Source organism: Amblyraja radiata, chromosome 15, assembly GCF_010909765.2.
Source record: "Amblyraja radiata isolate CabotCenter1 chromosome 15, sAmbRad1.1.pri, whole genome shotgun sequence".
NCBI classification, from domain to species: Eukaryota; Metazoa; Chordata; class Chondrichthyes; order Rajiformes; family Rajidae; genus Amblyraja; species Amblyraja radiata.
In genome coordinates this window covers 14,537,099-14,556,447 of record NC_045970.1, presented here as the reverse complement: position 1 = coordinate 14,556,447, position 19,349 = coordinate 14,537,099, and the positions used below count along the sequence as shown (strand labels likewise).

At 37.4% G+C, this 19,349-nt stretch overlaps 1 protein-coding gene across 3 annotated transcripts in view; it reads right to left on the bottom strand.

The window, feature by feature from the left end:
- Positions 1-384: 384 nt before the first annotated feature.
- LOC116981038 (BCL2/adenovirus E1B 19 kDa protein-interacting protein 3-like) overlaps positions 385-19,349 on the bottom strand; it is a 38,965-nt gene continuing 20,000 nt past the window's right edge. Inside the window, exons 3-6 of one of the 3 annotated variants that reach the window (XM_033033663.1) lie at positions 15,587-15,671; positions 4,311-4,417; positions 2,683-2,838; positions 385-1,721 (exon numbers count right to left, since the gene is read on the bottom strand). In XM_033033663.1, coding sequence (XP_032889554.1) covers positions 1,676-1,721; positions 2,683-2,838; positions 4,311-4,417; positions 15,587-15,671 — 394 coding nt within the window. In that variant the 3' untranslated portion in view covers positions 385-1,675. The remainder of the gene's footprint in view (positions 1,722-2,682; positions 2,839-4,310; positions 4,418-15,586; positions 15,672-19,349) is intronic. The other 2 variants (XM_033033664.1, XM_033033665.1) reach the window with 2 other exon arrangements.

Below are 19,349 nucleotides of genomic sequence, written 5' to 3'. Positions count from 1 at the left end.
TGTTGGTGGTTAGAGAATTAAAATCTATTTAGTGCAGATCAAAGCAATTGTGTTTACTCACTGATTCATAGCTCATTAAAGGTGCACTCAAGGTAATCAAAGACTTTCAGCAATTAACCTGCAAGGAATTTCCCGAGGCTCCAATAGATACTAAGATTCAAAAAGGTTTAATATCCCCAAAGCATTACCTCTCGAGGTTATCAAACATTCAGTGTACTACGCTGCTGGCATTGCTGCTTCATCCAGGGGGTTCAAGTAGAAAGGATGTGATATTAAAAGACCAAGGAAGCCAACCAATTTTGATAACAGTTACATATTAAACCCCCTCTCTGACAATACAATACAATTTCAGATCAGCAGTCACTCAAAGCAAACCAATGGAAAGCGATTTTTAAAATATTTTATTCATACTATTACATTATACATGGCATCACATTAAGCAAGTCATTATATTTGCATGAATGTACCAGTTACAAGCACTGGGAACTATACTCGCTTGGACATTTGCATGACAAAGCTCTTTGTTAAACATGCTCTGATTTTATAGATTGCTAATGATTCCTTTACTTACACTACTTGTATCTACATTATTGTACTTAGTGAATTCTGACATCCAAAAATGTAAAAACTGCTCAGATTTTCAATTATCCTTCAGCCAGGTGAGTTCCCTTCATTCATAACTCTGAATATTTCACTGTAGCTTAATTTGTTGCAAACATATTAAACACACCTCTAAACACTATATAAATCTAAATGCATTAGGCTGAATTATAACATTCATATTATACCGTAGTTATTGATGAGATGATGTCTTAGATATTATATTTAATGTAATTCATTACCAAGAACCCCAAGCGCAGTCAATGATAAATGTTTACTAGAATCCAACTCAGATGGAGAAGTATATGCAACACCCGATATATTTAATATATAACTGGTTTAAAAAATTCAGAACAACTTCCCAAACAGTAAGATCTATCACAATTGATCTTACCGTTTAAATTCCAAATGCCCATACAAGACATCAAGTTAAAAAACACCCCAGCATTCAACCAGAACATTCCTACCTAATCTTTTCTTGGTTTCATGCATTTCAATACTTTCACAGCTGCAATTAAATACGACATATCTGACCGTTCACATTCTCTTTTTCACTGGTGGAAAGTAGAATTATCATACAAAGTGCTCCTTTTCATTCTTGGTTACAATTGCTATCTAAGGAGTTATTGATTCTTCACTGGGTGGATTTATAGAGGTTGGATAACAGCATTCATGACACAGCCTCATCCACTCCTGGATAAAGATACATCTGAAAATTGGATGCTCCATCGAATGAGATCCATTAGATGTGCTATGCTGTTAGCTTTTCATCAAACATTTTAAAGATTTTATATATTTCCACCATCATGTAACTTATTTCACATTTTTTGTCATGAATTGCAATTTAATTTTCACCAAAATCAATGAAACTGATATTTATGGTATTTGCAATGGCTTTGAACAGGTAATCTTTTATCCAGTTAGTTAGAACGGGGCAAATCAACTATGAACACAGTACGTAGTATTGTAATAACTTAAAAACAAGTAGCTACATCATAGTCAATGGCCTCTTCTCAGAGAATTCTTCATAGGATCGGCTACATAATCATACACAAACAATGTCGATGGAATATCCTTAAACAGCACTGGATGGAGTACTTATGCGCCGGCCTATATAGATTCTAGAAAGAAAAAAAGGTTGGTCAGAGAAATTTCCAGCTAAATCCTCCATGTAATATCATGCCTATCAAGATAAATGATTCAATGTATCTCGAGAATAACTCAGGTCGTTATCTTCCAGTCTGAGGCCATTGAAGGCCCACATTTCCCAAGTATAGTGATGATACTTCTATTCAAAGGAAAGACAGAGCTTTTTATATAGCTATTTTTAGCTAATATTCTGACACAAGAAAATCCACTCGATATGTTTAACATGTAACACTAGTTAAAAAAAGATTCAAAACCAAAAGGCGACATATAAAATCAATAGGTTTACATCAAGCTTATCATAAAAATCATACCTAAGTGGGTAGATGTTAAAAAAAAAACATCCAAAAGGTTAAGGGAATTAACAGTTCTTTTACATTTTATAACAGTTTATTTATTTTCAACGTTACTTTCTGGAGCCTAAAGAAACACGAGGGTTGAAATGTTGCACTTTCAATCCCAATTATAATGAAAACATAGGGAATGGTTTTCATACATTTATCAAAGTTTGAAAAGGAAATAGCAGCTGGGAATGGAGTCTGAATGCAGGGATATGGAAACAGAGCAGGATCCACAATCAATCAGGTGTGATATTGAACAAGGAGTGCTGTGGTTGCTTTTTAAGCAAACAGATTTTAAACGTACAGGCTTATAGTTCAAAGGAGAGCAAGAAGTTAATCAACTTATCACAGGAAGTAATTTCTTAGCCTATATTTTTAACTATTAAGATCAAGAAACTGATGTTTATGACTATAAGAAAACAAATTCTGAATCTGAAGTAGTATGTGTTAAATTCAGATTCATTCATAAAATAACTTAATTTCTCCCAATGAGAATTGGGGATTGGAACAATTCCCATAAACATATGAATCCGTGCAGTTAATGGATCCAAATGTAACTATATTTGAATAAACGGTTAATTGAGTAACCACTTACCCCAAACCAATGGCCAATATGTGGGAGATGAGCAGTGAAGGCAAGAAGACTTTCAGAAACTCAGCTGAGAAAATACCACCTTTTTTCATGACGCCAGTATTCCTCATACTAAGAGTCCCAGTGCGTTTCGGGTGTTTGAACTGGAATTCCCTAGTTCAGAAGTAGAAATTTTAGGTAAAGTTGTGGTGTTAAAGAAATGCCAAGGTTGTCAAAATCATGGAATGCCACAACACTCAAACAAGTCATTTGATTCATCATGTTTGCAACAGAACTATATTACCTTACAAATTATCCATCAGTTTAATTGTGGTTTGCTGCCTGCTCCCTCTACCCAGTACACAATAAATAAAAACCTTAGTAAGCTGTACGGTACTTCATCCTGTCTACAGTGAGATAATAGCTGGTTCAGGTACTGCTTTCATCATGAAAACATTATGGTGGGAAAGCAGTACTGCTTTTCCACCATATCACTTGATTCCTTCACTCTGCAAGTTCTCTCAACTCTTCGTGTACATGCACAAAATATTTAGTTTTGACAGCAACAGCATTTACCAACACATGGACAGTTAATATTAAGCAATCTCACTTTGTAAACCCAGAATTTAAGCTAGCAAATCCAAGCTGCATTTCCTCCAAGTCTGCCCTTACAGAGGTTGAAACTGCTCCGAGCATTCCTTGTGGCAATGGGTGCTGCTGAAGGGTCCAATAAGAAGGAATTCATTTGTTCCGCATGCAGTCCCAGTGTAGAGTCTCCAGCCTCATGGAATGTTAATGTGCTGGAGTGAAGTGGGGTGTGGAGGATCGGGACAGTCAGAAAATTGGCTGCCGGCAAGAAGTGACAGTAATGAACCATGTGTCTGTGTCGGGTAGGGGTGGAAGGAGTAGTGTGTGTGTGTGTCGCGTGGGGTGGAGGGCGTGTGTGTATGTGTGTTGGGTGGGGGTGAAAGGAGCAGTGACCAGGGATGAAAGGTTTGTAGGTGTTTGTAGGTGTGTGTGTGTGTGTGTGAGTGAAGTGTGTGAGTGGGTGAGGGAGGTGTGTGTGTGTGTGCGTGTGTGTGTGAGTGGGTGAGGGAGGTGTGTGTGTGTGCGCGTGCGTGCGCGTGTCACTCTAACTACTTTGACCATCCAATGCAGGTTCCCTAATAGCCCTGTCCCATGGTACGAGTTCATTCCAAGAGTTCTCCCGAGTTTGCCCTGATTCGAACTAAGAGATTTACGTTAATGGCCACTCGTCGGTACTCGGGGCTCTCGTGGACATTTTTCATCATGTTGAAAAATCTTCACGAGTCTTCCCGTGCTTACCTGCCGTTAGCGAGTCTTCCCGAGTACCTGCCGTTAGCGTTAAGAGACGTCCCCGAGCTCCGACGTACCAGCTACGTTCAATCTCCGTGCTTACCACGAGTTTGATTTTTTATTAACTCGGGAGAGCTCTTGGAATTATCCCGTACCGTGGGACAGGATCTTTAAAACTAACCCACTCCTGAGTTTCCTGCATATTAAGGTAATTTCCCTCTTTCGCATTGTCCTCATTTAGCTGATCACCTATCAATGGATTAAGTTGCTAAGAACAGTGATTAGATTTGAAAATGACAAATGACGAATAATAAAATCCAAGTCTATATACTTACTTTGGAGGGATATTTTCTGGTCTGCTTGACCAATCCCATATCCAGTCAGCATTTTTCTTCATTATATTTTCTACCTCGCTTTTTCTTTCCAGGTAATCTTCCTCAGACTAAATAGAAAAATCATGAAAACATTACGGAATGTGTTCACAGTAGTTTTCTTGTTAAACACAAAACTTCCGGTGGCGCTATGGAGGCTTGAGTCCAGCGCCAACTAGCTCCGTGCCGAAGAAATTTAAAACGGGAGAAAATCGGGTCTTACCTGCAGCGATCGCGATCTGAACGGCTGCCTGCGTGACGTCATCAGGCGCGCGACTTTAAGATATGTCGTCGGTACAACATACCCCCCCCCGTGGGACACAAAAAAAAGTCAGTAAAGGGAAACAGCAGAAGGAAGAGGAAGGCCCCACAGAGGCCTCGACCTCAGTTACAACGACGGCCCAGGAAGACCCTTCGAAGAAAACGAAACCGAAAAAGTTTGAAATGGAGGATCTTAAAATTTTTCTCTCTGCCGAAATGAAAAACTTTGGAGAGAAGTTTGGAGAGAAGTTTAAAGTGGAACTTGACTCTTTTAAGGTAGATTTTAAAGCAGAAATGCTTTCTACCGTTCAACAAATGCTGGAAATCTGGAAGAAGACGAGGGAGGAAGAGATCAAGGATCAGATGGAAGTGCTGGAAACCAGGCTTGTTTCGGTGGAAACGAAGGTTAAAACGGAGGTGGTCCCCATTTATCACATACTTGATCAGCATAGAACAGCGATAACCGAACTTGAGAATTCGGTGACGACAAGTGCGGAAACTGTAAGTCGACTCCTTATTGAAAACCAACGCCTCTCCGATATGGTGATCAAATTAAGTGATAAGTGTATTGATTTGGAGGGGCGTCAAAGACGTAAGAATCTAAGAATTGTAGGGGTGAAAGAAGGAAGTGAGAAGGAAATGGGCACTCGGGATTTTGTGGCAGACCTATTACAAAAAGCCTTAAAATTGGATCACAAACCTTCACTCGGTCGAGCTCATAGAGCGCAGGGACGTCGTATACAAGATGATGCCCGTCCAAGACAAATTATCGTAAAGGTACAATTGGATCATGAATTTGATGATATAATGAAGAAAATTGTTCGAGGCGGACAGCTCCTTTTTGAAGGTGCGAGATTCAGTATTTACCGAGATTATCCGGCAGAAGTCTTCAAGAAAAGAGCGCTGTTCATTGAGACAAAGAGAATACTGAAGGATGTACCTGATCTGAAATACAGCTTGTTTTACCCCGCAAGACTAAGAGTCCTCTACAAGTCCAAGGAGCACTTTTTTACAGACCATGAAAAAGCACTGGAATATGCCAAAGAAGTCAGTAACATGACCACAGACGGAAGAATTTACATTACTCCTTAGGAGTCAAGCCAGATCTAAAAGGACCTTTAAAGTTCTTTTAAGAGCTTTAAGGACATTCGGAAACCGAAATGGACGGAGGACATTGGATAAAACCGTGATCTTTGTATTTTTGTTTATTAATCAATATTATTATCTGTATATTCATGCCTAACTATATATGTAACAACTAATACTTATTAAATATCTATATTACCACTAAAATTATTAACATTAACATTTCTCATAAAAATTTAATACTGTATATGATTGATAACAATGATTAATAATAAATAGTCTTCGATTAACGTAGAAATGAATTACATACTTATATTATATAGGAAGATATGCAAGAGGTAAATTAGATTACGTCATTAAAAAAGTTTAACGGTTTTTCTCTTTATTTTTCGATTTAAAATTAAATTTATAGATTTAGCGAAAAAATTAATATGATATGTGAGAATAATAACGTTGGGAATTTTTGCTGTTTTTGAACTTTTCTTCAGGGTTACGTGTTTATGTATGTATGCATGTGGGTATATATGTATATATATGTATATATATATATATATATATATATATGTGTGTATATTGTGTGTGTGTATGTATGGATATGTAAATAAGTTTGTTACTCCCAAAGAAGTTATTTGAATGTTAGAAATAATCTTTTTTTTTTTTCTTCGGGCACGGAGCTGGAAATTTTTTTTTTTACAAAGGCTACGGAAGTCTTTAGAATTCTAGCCACGTTAGTGTGGCTATCACTAACTACACTAATTGTAGATGTAGTTCTTTTTCTTTCACCCTATACTAACCAACTCTATCACTTTTTTCACTTTAAATATTTTTATAATTTAATGTTTGAATGGAAAAATAAGATTAATACAAGGAGATGTGTTCGGAAGAGCGATGTATATGATTTTAAATTCATCTATTTGAGGTTCGGGAGCAGGGTCAGGTTCTATGTGTTGTACCTTCTGCTCGGTTATAGACCACCTTAGAAACAATATGCAAGATGTTAATATGATAAGAGGGGGTCAGGGAATAACATTTTGTAGTTGGAATGTCAAGGGAATTAATGAACCAATTAAGAGAGGTAAAGTTTTGGCACATCTAAATTTAATCAAAACAGATATAATATTTCTACAAGAAACACACCTTAAAAAGGAATCTCAACAGAGACTTAAAGCTAAGTGGATCGCTGAATCATATCATTCCTCCTTTTCCCATAAGTCCAGAGGAGTTGCAATACTAATTCGTAAAGGAATACCTTTTAAGAACTCTTCAACAATAGTGGATATTGATGGTAGATATATTATATTAGTTGGAGAGTTAAATGGAGAAAAAGTGATTCTTCTTAATGTTTATGGGCCTAATTTTGATAACCCCAAGTTTTTTAATAAAACATTTAATAAAATTCCTGAATTTACACAATATAAATTAATAATTGGAGGAGACTTCAATTGTACATTAGATCCATACTTAGACAGATCATCAAGGCAAAAAAAAGTAAAATCTCAATCAAGTGTATTTCTAAATTCATTTATTAATACCACTAATATTAAGGATGTCTGGAGAATAGAAAACCCAACGGGACGGGAATATTCATTTTATTCACCAGTACACAAAACATACTCAAGAATAGATTATTTTTTAGTTGACTCTACGTTTATCCCATTTATTTATAATTCAAAATACCATAACATTATAATCTCAGATCACGCTCCTGTAACATTCATGATTAAATTAAATGGAATGTCCGAGAAACAAGCATATTGGAGATTTAACCCACAAATTTTGAACGAAAGATCATGCCAGGAATATATTATTAAACAGATTCAAATATTTTTTGAGGTAAATGACAACCCTGACACACCTACTTCTCTTATGTGGGAAACGTTTAAAGCGTATGTTCGAGGTACATTAATTTCTGCTCAAGCATTTTATAATAAAGAGAATAGGATTAAGCAACAAACATTGGAAATTGAAATCAAGCAACTAGATATAGAAAATGCGAGAATGCCATCTACTTTAAAACATAATAAAATTGCGGTATTGAAATATAAATTAAATAAAATGTATTCAGAACAAGTAATAAAACTTTATCAAAAAACCAAACAACTACATTTTGAATTTGGAGACAAACCACAAAAATTATTAGCACGTCAATTACGAAAAATGGAAGGGGAAAAAACAATTCATAAAATTAGAACAGAGACAGGAGAATTATTAAAAATGCCCAAGGATATAAATGATAGATTTCTCCAATACTATCATAACCTTTATTCAACTAAAACCGTAGCACAATCAGAAGGAATAGCAGATTTTTTAATAAAATGTAATTTAAAAGGTTTAGATTCAAACGATAGAGAATTATTAGAAAGGGAGATTACGATAAAGGATATTGAGGAGTCTATTGGCTCTTTAAAAAATGGTAAAGCAGTAGGACCAGATGGTTTAGGTTCCGAATTTTATAAAAAAATTTATGATTTGCTTAGCCCACGTTTACAAAGACTGTATGAGTATATATATACTCAACAGAAACTTCCAGACACTTTAAATGAATCAATAATAACACTTATTCCTAAAGCTGATAAAGATCTGGAAGACCCGGGATCATACAGAGCAATTGCACTTTTAAATACAGATCAGAAAATTTTAACTAAAATACTAGCGCATAGATTAAGTACAGTGATGAATAAATTAATACACCCTGACCAAACAGGCTTTATTCAGAAACGGTACTCATATTATAATCTAAGAAGATTATTTAATATTATATATTCTAAGAGAATTATTAATGAAGATCTAGCAATAATTTCACTTGACGCTGAAAAAGCATTTGATCAGGTCGAATGGCCTTATTTATTTTCGGTGATGGAAAATATGCAGCTAGGGGAGAAATTCTGTACATGGATAAAACTGTTATATACAAATCCCACGGCTAGAATATTTACAAACCAAAGGTTGTCACCTAAATTTAGCCTATCTAGAGGTTGTAGACAAGGATGCCCATTATCTCCATTATTATTTGCGCTTGCTATTGAGCCACTGGCAGAAAGAGTTAGGGGGCATCCGGAAATACATGGGTATAACACAAAGGACACAGTGAATAAAATTTCTCTATACGCAGATGATGTATTAATTTACATTACAAAACCAGAAATTAGTATTCCAAACTTATTAAAGCTAATAACCCAATTTGGTTCACTTTCAGGATACAGAATAAATTGGAATAAAAGTGAAATTATGCCAATAAGGGAACATAACAAACAGACAATACAACAATTTCCATTTAAAATAGTAAATGAAAAATTTAAATATCTAGGTATTTATGTAACTAAGATATATACATCATTATTTAAAGCAAATTTCCCCCCATTACTGAACAAACTACATAAGAATATTCAATACTGGAAAACACTTCCTATCTCAATGGTAGGCAAAATCAATGCCATAAAAATGATTTTTTTACCGCAAATATTATATCTTTTTCAGACAATTCCGATATATCTGGCAAAAAACTTTTTTTAAAAATTGGACTCTATTGTTAATGATTTTATCTGGGATTATAAGAATCATAGGATAAACAAAAGACACTTGTGTAAATCAAAAATAAATGGAGGCTTGGTTTTACCCAATTTTTTGTTTTATTTCTGGGCAGTTAACATTAAAAATATGAATTTCTGGTTGGAAGAAATAGATCATCAACCAGACTGGTTAAAAATGGAAAAGGAAGATTGTTTACCTTTTGATATCGGTTCAATATTATTTGCTACGTCTAAATTAAACAAAAAAATTTATAGGGAAAACCCTATAATATTTAGTGCTATACGAATCTGGAAACAATTAAAAAAGACATTAAAATATCACTTTTTCTTCCAATTGTGAATAATCCTTTGTTTAAGCCTTCATGGTTGGACGGGGGTTTTACACAATGGAAGAATTATGGAATTAAAAATATGGGACAACTTTACAAGGAAGGCACTTTTCTGACATTTCAGGAATTGCAACAGACTTATGGACTTCGAGGAAATGATTATTTCAGATATCTTCAACTTAGAGATTATGTAAAATCGAACTCCCAAAATTTTCGAATTAGAAATTCAGAAATTCTTGATGAATGTTGGAACAAACATCCTAATACAGAAAAATTAATATCTTATATATACAATATCTTATTAGACAGTGACATTCCCTCGACGGACTTACACAGACAAACATGGGAAAAAGAATTAAATCAAGTAATAACGAAAGATACTTGGGAAGAAAGTTTGCAACACATACATCAGTGTTCACTAAACGCCAGACATTCTCTAATACAATTTAAAGTAATACATAGGTTACATTATTCAAAAACAAAACTACATAAAATTTTTCAACATATCTCACCTATATGTGATAAATGTCAACATTTAGAAGCTACATTATCTCATATGTTTGCAAACTGTATAAAAATTAAAAAATTCTGGGTAAATATTTTTAGTATAATATCTAAAGTAACCAGCACACAATTGGACCCAGATCCAAAATTAATAATACTCGGAATATTAGAATTAAATCAAACACTTAGAACAACACAAAGAAACTTTATTGATTATAGTTTAATAACAGGAAAAAAATTAATTCTAAAATTTTGGAAAGGCCCTACGGCCCCCACAATCAAAATGTGGATTATAGAAATGACGGAGACCTTAAACGTGGAAAGAATCAGATTTTCCCTGTTGGACAAACAGGAATTATTCGTTGGAACATGGTCTCCTTTTATTGATTACTTAAAGGGTCAGAATGGTTCAGCACAGGAACCTGACTAGCACGCGGGCTAAAGAATGGATGAAATACTATACTCTGAAATGTACGAATATATCTCGAATGAAGTCTTTTTTATTTTAATAAATTTTTCCATTCTTCTTTAACTACCTTTTTTCTTTTTTTTTTTTTTTTTTTTCCTTCTCTTTCTTTTCTTTCTTTACTTCATCTATCTCTTTAGTTCTATCTAGTTTAAAAAAAAAAAAAAGGCAAAAAGTATTGGAGACAATGTAATAATAATTGACAATATTATCAATTTAAAAATGTAAGACTGTAATGATGTAATTTGGTTATGTACCTATCTCCAATAAAAAATATTTTCAAAAAAAAAATAAAAAATAAACACAAATCATAATTTATGTCACATTTTTGTAGAAGCAAAATTATAATATTTACACATGTTAGTCATTTAATTCGGTGTTTCTCCAATGTGGAGGCAAAACCACCTTCCAAACCAACTCCAGCAACTTACAAGATGCTCCACTTTGTTGGAATGTCTATTTCAGGCGCTTTGCACTGAGGGATTTTCAATCATAATTTTAAAGAAATTACTTAGGTTAAACATAGTTCCAGGATAGTTAATTATTGTAAATTCATTCTACATTCCAATTACAATAACTCCCAATCTTCACAAATTAAATGAAATGTTGTTTTACTCAGGCAATCATAATCATTTATCTGAATTAATAGCATCCACATGCCAGAGTCTGTCAGAGTCATACAGCGAAGAGAGAGGCTCTTTAGCTAACCTAGTTTAAATCAACTACAAAACAGCTACTTACACTAATTTGATTTATTCTCTCCACTTCCACCCCCTCTCCAGATTCCACCATTTGCTGACTCAATAGAGACAATTTACAGTGCTTAAATAACCTACCAATCTACGTCTTTGGGAATACGGGAGCAAACTGTAGCATCCAGAGGAAACCCAGGCAATCACAAGGTGAGCGTGAAGAGAGGCAGTACAAACATGTGACGGTCAAATCTGGATCCCTGGAGCTCTTGCTAGCAGCTCTACGAATTCTCTCAGCTCTACTTCTTCCTGCCTAGAGGCAGCAATTTAAGAGCGCACCCCCAGAGGTGATGACTATAGACGGGCAGAGGAACAACTCCCGGACGGATTGGACTCAGCAACAGACCTGAATGAATACGCCAGTCATTACAGACTTCATAGAGAAATGGGTAGAGAACTGCATCCCAACAAAATCTTCCGAGTGTTTCCTAACCAGAAGCCTTGGATGAACCATGAGATCCGCACACTTCTGGTCGAGATTCCGGGCATTCAGGTCTGGAGATAGAGGTCTACAAGAAGTCCAGATACGACCTTGGTAAGGCCATCAAATAGGCCAAAAGGGACCTGCTCCAAGCTGGAGGATGAGACGGATGTTCGGCAACTGTGGCAGGGCTTGAATGCAATCACCTCCAACAAGGCGAAATCAGGAGGCAGCTCAATTGTCAGCAAAGCATCACTCCCTGACGAGCTCAATGCGTTTTACTCACGGTTCAATAGGGAGTACACTGGTGTGCCTTCCCGAGCCTCTTTTCGCCCTGACGGTGTTACAGTCACAGAGGCCAACGTCAGAAGATCCTTCAGGGGGGTGAACCCTTGGAAACGGCCTGGACCTGATGGCATACCCGGTCGTGTTCTAAAAACCTGCGCGGACCAACTGGCTGGACTTTTTACGGACATTTTCAACCTCTCACTTCTGAGGTTCCCACCTGCTTTAAAAGGGCATCAATAACACCGGTGCCCAAGAAGAGTAAGGTGACGTGCCTCAATGACTATTGACCAGTGGCACTAGCGTCTGTGGTGATGAAGTGCTTTGAGAGGTTGATTATGGCGCATATCAATTCCTACCTCGACAAGAACCTCGACCCACTGCAGTTTGCTTACCACAACAGATCACCGATGGATGAGATCTCACTGGCTCTCTACTCTGCTCTGGATCACTTGGACAACAAAAACTCACATGTCAGGCTGTTAATCATTGATTACAGCTCGGCATTTAATACGATCATCCCCTCCAAGCTGTTTACCAAACTCGCAGAACTGGGTCTCTGCGCATCCCTCTGCAATTTGATCCTCGACTTCCTCATCCACAGACTACAATCTGTCCGTATTGGTGGAAATATGTCATCCTCGATTACAATCAGAGGATGACATATGATAAAGCAGGGGGGAGCACCTCAAGACTGCGTGCTCAGCCCTCTGCTTTACTCACTCTATACTCATGATTGTGTAGCCGGACATAGTGCGAACTCCATCATCAAGTTCGCCGACGACACCACTGTTGTGGAATGAATCACTGATGGTGATGAGTCTGTGGACTTCGAGAGCCGCGGAGGTGGCCGTTTTGGATGCCCAAGCCGTGAAAGATGTCCTCCAGTCCCGATGTCGGACTTCCATCACCCCGGCGAGCGGACCTGAACATCGGGCCATCCATAGCGGCGACAGCGGGGGTTCGGGAGCCCCCCCGACCACGGGAGGACAACAGAGGAGGATGACTGAATTTTGGAGTCTTCCCTCACAGTGGGAAACTTTGATACCGCTGTGTGGGGATACCTGTGTTTGAAAACTATCGTGTTCTGTGCTCTTTATTATTCGTATGGCGACCACACATTTCACTGTACCAATTGGTACATGTGACAAATAAATGTATCTTGTATCAGAGTATAGAAGTGAGATCGACCGGCTGACCAAATGGTGCCAACACAATAACCGGGCTCTCAACACCAGCAAAACCAAGGAACTGATTCTTGACTTTGGAAGGGGTAGGAGAGGGACCCACAATCCCGTTTATATCAATCCCGTTTATATTGATGGTGGAAAGGGTCAAGAACTTCAAATTCCTGGGCGTGCATATTTCCGAAGATCTTTCCTGGTCCCAGCACACCGATGCAATTATAAAGAAAGCACATCAGCGCCTCTACTGCCTGAGAAGATTACGGAGAGTCGGTATGTCAAAGAGGACTCTCTCAAACTTCTACGGGTGCACAGTAGAGAACATGCTGATCGGTTGCATCGTGGCTTGGTTCAGCAACTTGAGCGTCCAGGAGCGGAAAAGAATGCAGAAAGTTGTGAACACTGCCCAGTCCATCATCGGCTCTGACCTCCCCACCATCTAAGGGCTCTATCGCAGTCGCTGCCTCAAAAAGGCTGCCAGCATTATCAAGGACCTACACCATCCTGGACACACACTCATCTCACCGCTGCCATCAGGGAGAAGGTACAGGAGCATGAAATCTGGTACATCCAGGTTCGTGAACAGCTTCTTCCCCACAGCCATCAGGCTATTAAACTCGCCATCAAACAAACTCTGAACTATAACAGCTTATTGCACTTTATATGTTTATTTATGTGTATATATATAGTCTATGCTATATAGGCACACTGAACTGTTCTGTATTCGTGCTTACTATAGTCTATTGTGCTGCAGCAAGCAAGAATTTCATTGTCCTATCTGGGACACATGACAATAAACTCTATTGACTTGACTATTTTCAGAATAAGGGAATCATCCATTTAAGATGTAGGTGGGGAGAAATGTCTTTCTCTCCCAGTCTTGAATTTTTGGTACATTCTAACATTGACATTTCTGGAGGCTGAGTTATTGAATATGATGAAGGATCAGATTTACAAATCACTGATTCAAGGCAAGGCAAGGCAAGGCAACTTTATTTATATAGCACATTTCATACACGAGGCAGACTCAAAGTGCTTCACATAAAAACATGTCATACAATAAAATGAAATAATAAAATGAAATAAATAGAAGAATTAAAAGAAAAGAAAAGCAAAATTAAAAATGCATTATAAAAAGTGCAAAAGTTAAAAGCGCAATGTAGTTAAGATTTAGCTGAAAGCTAAAGTAAACATAAAAGTTTTCAGTCTTGTTTTAAAAGTGGTCAAAGTTGAGGCAAGTCTTAAATCTTCAGGAAGTTTATTCCAGCTATTTGTTGCATAGTAACTAAATCCTGCTTTCCCATGTTTTGTATTTACTCTGGGAATCAATAACAGATTGGTTTCAGAAGATCTTAGCAGTCTAGAAGGCTTATATAGTGGAAGCATGTCAGTGATATACTTTGGTCCTAAACCATGTAGTGATTTATAGGTGAGCAGCAGGATTTTGAAATCAATTCTCTGACATACAGGGAGCAAATGTAAGGATTTAAGAATTGGTGTAATGTGTTCAAATTTTTTGGTCTTTGTTGGAACTCTAGCAACAGCGTTCTGAACAAGCTGTAGCTGCCTGACAGTTTTTTTCGGAAGACCTGCAAGGAGACCGTTACAATAATCTAGCCTACTAGTAATAAAGGCATGTACAAGTTTTTCTAAGTCTTGAGCTGACATGAGTCCTATTAATCTTGCTACGTTTTTGAGGTGATAGTAGGCCGATTTTGTTACTGATTTGATGTGACTGTCGAAATGTAAATCTGAATCCATAATAACCCCAAGATTTCTGGCTTTGTTTGAAGTTTTCAGGGACAGAGAGTGAAGGTGTTGGGTTACTTTAAGCCTTTCTTTTTTAGCACCAAAAACAATTATCTCCGTTTTGTCCTTATTTAGTTGGAGGAAATTTTGGCACATCCAATCTTTGACTTGCTCAGAGAAGAGTCAAGGGTTATGGAGGAGAGAGGAAAAAGTGAAGATGAAACCAAACTCAGATCAGCTATGGTCCCAGTGAATGGTGGAGAGGGTTTGAGAGACAACCTGATCCTACTTTTTAAGCTCATATCATAACTATGGTTGTGCAGCACAACTTTGCATGCAATGCCAGAATCAAGTTATTCTTATTCCAGCTAAGATTGCAAAATTATTTTAACTGGTTTAGAATCTTACCACTGGAAATAAGGCAAAAAGATGCAGTCATTAAAGTGAGAAAATAAAAATCAACAACCTAAATGAGATTCTGCAGGATTGTGTAATAGTGAATTTCAATGTTGCTAGTGTCATGATAAAAAAACTGCTACACTTTCTGAAGTGTGCTAATTATTTGATCGATCTGCAAATTTAGAAGAGATTGAAAACAATTTCAAATTGGATATTAAAGAATCTGTTATCAATTTAATTGCAAGAGTGAAGGCATAGTTTCAAATTTGCATACCTGTGAACTGTTTTTCTCCCCAATACTGTGCGCATCCATCTCTGACCCACAGCGATTTTGATGTGGAGTCAAGGAACGTGGAGGGCTACAAAAATAAAACGAATAATTTAAAATTTACAATATGTTTGGTATCAGCTACATTAGAAATGTAAAAAAAACCTGGCATTTGAAAGAAGGATGGAGATCTGGTATTGTGTAATGAGAAAGCGTTAATTAATAACTTTTCTTACGCAAAGAGTTATAATACAGTAAATCCTGCAATAATGGATCTCTTTATAATAGATTTTGGTTATAGCGGACCAAATCTGATGTAGACCAGTTTGTTGATTCATGGAGTGACCACTTGTTGGATGGAGCAATTCTTAGTTATTTGGCTTCAGGGATCCAGGTACTATACACTGATGTAGCTTTGTTTCTTCTACCATCCTTACTACTGTCCTAATAAAAGCATTTTGAATTCTTTGGAGAATTAGACATTTCAACAGTGATTTTTAAAACCATTTGAGCTTAGTTTTTTTTGTGGAAAAACAGAGTGTGTGCTGACTAGCGTTGTTGGCATCTACCTGCTTGAAATCTTGACAAAGCAACCTCAACACCTATCCCACTCAGAGCAGCCACAATAGCTGGGTGATCCTAAGCCAGGCTTTAAAGTACCTTTTCAGTGCATGTGCAAAGTGTCCAAAGTGTGTCCTAAACAGCATCTGTATCATCTTTCCCATATTGTGTAGGAAAGAACTGCAGATGCTGGTTTAAATCGAAAATGCTGGAGTAACTCAGCGGGACAGGCAGCATCTCTGAAGAGAAGGAATGGGTGACATTTCGGGTCGATACCCTTATTCCATATAACCATATAACAATTACAGCACGGAAACAGGCCATCTCGACCCTTCTAGTCCGTGCCGAACACGTATTCTCCCCTAGTCCCATATACCTGCGCTCAGACCATAACCCTCCATTCCTTTCCTGTCCATATAACTATCCAATTTATTTTTAAATGATAAAAACGAACCTGCCTCCACCACCTTCACTGGAAGCTCATTCCACACAGCCACCACTCTCTGAGTAAAGAAGTTCCCCCTCATGTTACCCCTAAACTTCTGTCCCTTAATTCTCAAGTCATGTCCCCTTGTTTGAATCTTCCCTACTCTCAGTGGGAAAAGCTTATCCACGTCAACTCTGTCTATCCCTCTCATCATTTTAAAGACCTCTATCAAGTCCCCCCTTAACCTTCTGCACTCCAAAGAATAAAGCCCTAACTTGTTCAACCTTTCTCTGTAACTTAGTTGCTGAAATCCAGGCAACATTCTAGTAAATCTCCTCTGTACTCTCTCTATTTTGTTGACATCCTTCCTATAATTAGGCGACCAAAATTGTACACCATACTCCAGAATTGGCCTCACCAATGCCTTGTACAATTTTAACATTACATCCCAACTTCTATACTCAATGCTCTGATTTATAAAAGCCAGCACACCAAAAGCTTTCTTTACCACCCTATCTACATGAGATTCCACTTTCAGGGAACTGTGCACAGTTATTCCAAGATCCCTCTGTTCACCTGCATTCTTCAATTCATTACCATTTACCATGTACGTCCTATTTTGATTTGTCCTGCCAAGATGTAGCACCTCACACTTATCAGCATTAAACTCCATCTGCCATCTTTCAGCCCACTCTTCCAACCGGCATAAATCTCTCTGTAGACTTTGAAAATCTACTTCATTATCCACAACCCCACCTATCTTAGTATCATCTGCATACTTACTAATCCAATTTACCACACCATCATCCAGATCATTGATGTACATGACAAACAACAGTGGACCCAACACAGATCCCTGTGGCACCCCACTAGTCACTGGCCTCCAACCTGACAAACAACCATCCACCATTACTCTCTGGCATCTCCCATTCAGCCACTGTTGAATCCATCTTGCTACTCCACCATTAATACCCAACCATTGAACCTTCTTAACCAACCTTCCGTGAGGAACCTTGTCAAAGGCCTTACTAAAGTCCATATATACAACATCCACGGCTTTACCCTCATCAATTTCCCGAGTAACCTCTTCAAAAAATTCAAGAAGATTAGTCAAACATGACCTTCCAGGCACAAATCCATGTTGACTGTTCCTAATCAGACCCTGTTTATCCAGATGCTTATATATATTATCTCTAAGTATCCTTTCCATTAATTTGCCCACCACTGACGTCAAACTAACAGGTCTATAATTGCTAGGTTTACTCTTAGACCCCTTTTTAAACAATGGAACAACATGCGCAGTACGCCAATCCTCCGGCACTGTTGCCGTTTCTAATGACATTTGAAATATTTCTGTCATAGCCCCTTTCAGACTGAAGAAGTCTATAGACTTTGAAAATCCTTTCATAGCCCCTTTCAGACTGAAGAAGAGTCTCGACCCGAAACGTCACTCTTCTTTCACATATTCTTGGTGCTTAAGCCATTGTCCTGTAAAACTACTAATTTCCCCACCATTTTTTAGATTGCAATTGGTCAAGATAATAACTACTTTCTATGAGTGTCCAATCTTGAGCATATCTAGCTTGGAAATAATGTCATTGCCATGAAGTAGATAAAGAAGAAATTTCATTGGGATCTCAATGTTGAGTTTTTAGTTATGTAGAACTATAATCATAATCATACTTTATTAGCCACGTATGTTTTACAATATAAGAGGAATTTGATTTGCCATCCAGTCATGCTAATAAAAAGCAACAGAACACACAAAATATATTTTAACATAGACATCCACCAGTGACTCCACATTCCTCACTGTGATGGAAGGCAAAAACAAGTTCAATCTCTTCCCTTCTTTGTCTTCCAGTAGTGAAATTAGGGTTTGGTTCATCATGATGCAGCCTGATGGCAGAAATGTCACCATTAAATGGCGGAATACAAATCTGGATAAATAGTTTTACACATAGGATTGTTAAATCATAGAAGGAATTTTTTTCAGATGTTCAGTTGCTCAGAATCTAAGATGAATTTTTGAACCAAAGCACTGACCTATAAAATATAATATCTTGTTAAAGCAGATAAGACAAGTGTGAAGCACTATTGTCTGGAGACTTGTTAAGGGAGTGATTGCCACATATAATGCTTATTTGTGCTCACTAAAGAAAAGGCTGCATTTTAATAGCTGTTCCAAAATAAAGAATACCAGGGTTCTTTGCTTAAAGTACTTATTCTTTCTTTATTGCCTCATCTCACACCTTTAGTCTCTCCCTTATCCATCCGAATCCCCCTTTGCGCCCCCTCCCTCCCGCTCCCATCTACTTGCCATATTTCCCTCGAGTGTTCATTTCACTCTTCGCCTTCCTTATCTTATTGGATTACACCATCAGCAGCACTACTGTCTCTATACATCAGAAGATATTGCTACCCATAATGATGATCCCAGCTGATCCTTGGAAACAGAACATAGGCCTAACCCAAGTCCTATAAAGCTACATCATGACCTCCTGACTCTTATACTCAAATACCCCAACCTATGAAGGCAAACATACCATATGCCTTTTTCACCACTCTATGCTGTAAGTGACATTATATTCCTCAGCATTCCATGCTTCAAATGTAAGCATATTGTGGAAAATCTATCTTTATAAATCTTATTCTTAATTGTGTTTGGTTTTTTTTGTTGGTATTACTTTTACTGGTGTATTTTAAAATGGGTAAGGAATTCAAAATAACATCATCAACCAAATCCAGAACATCTCTACCTGGAAGGAACTATTTCTACCC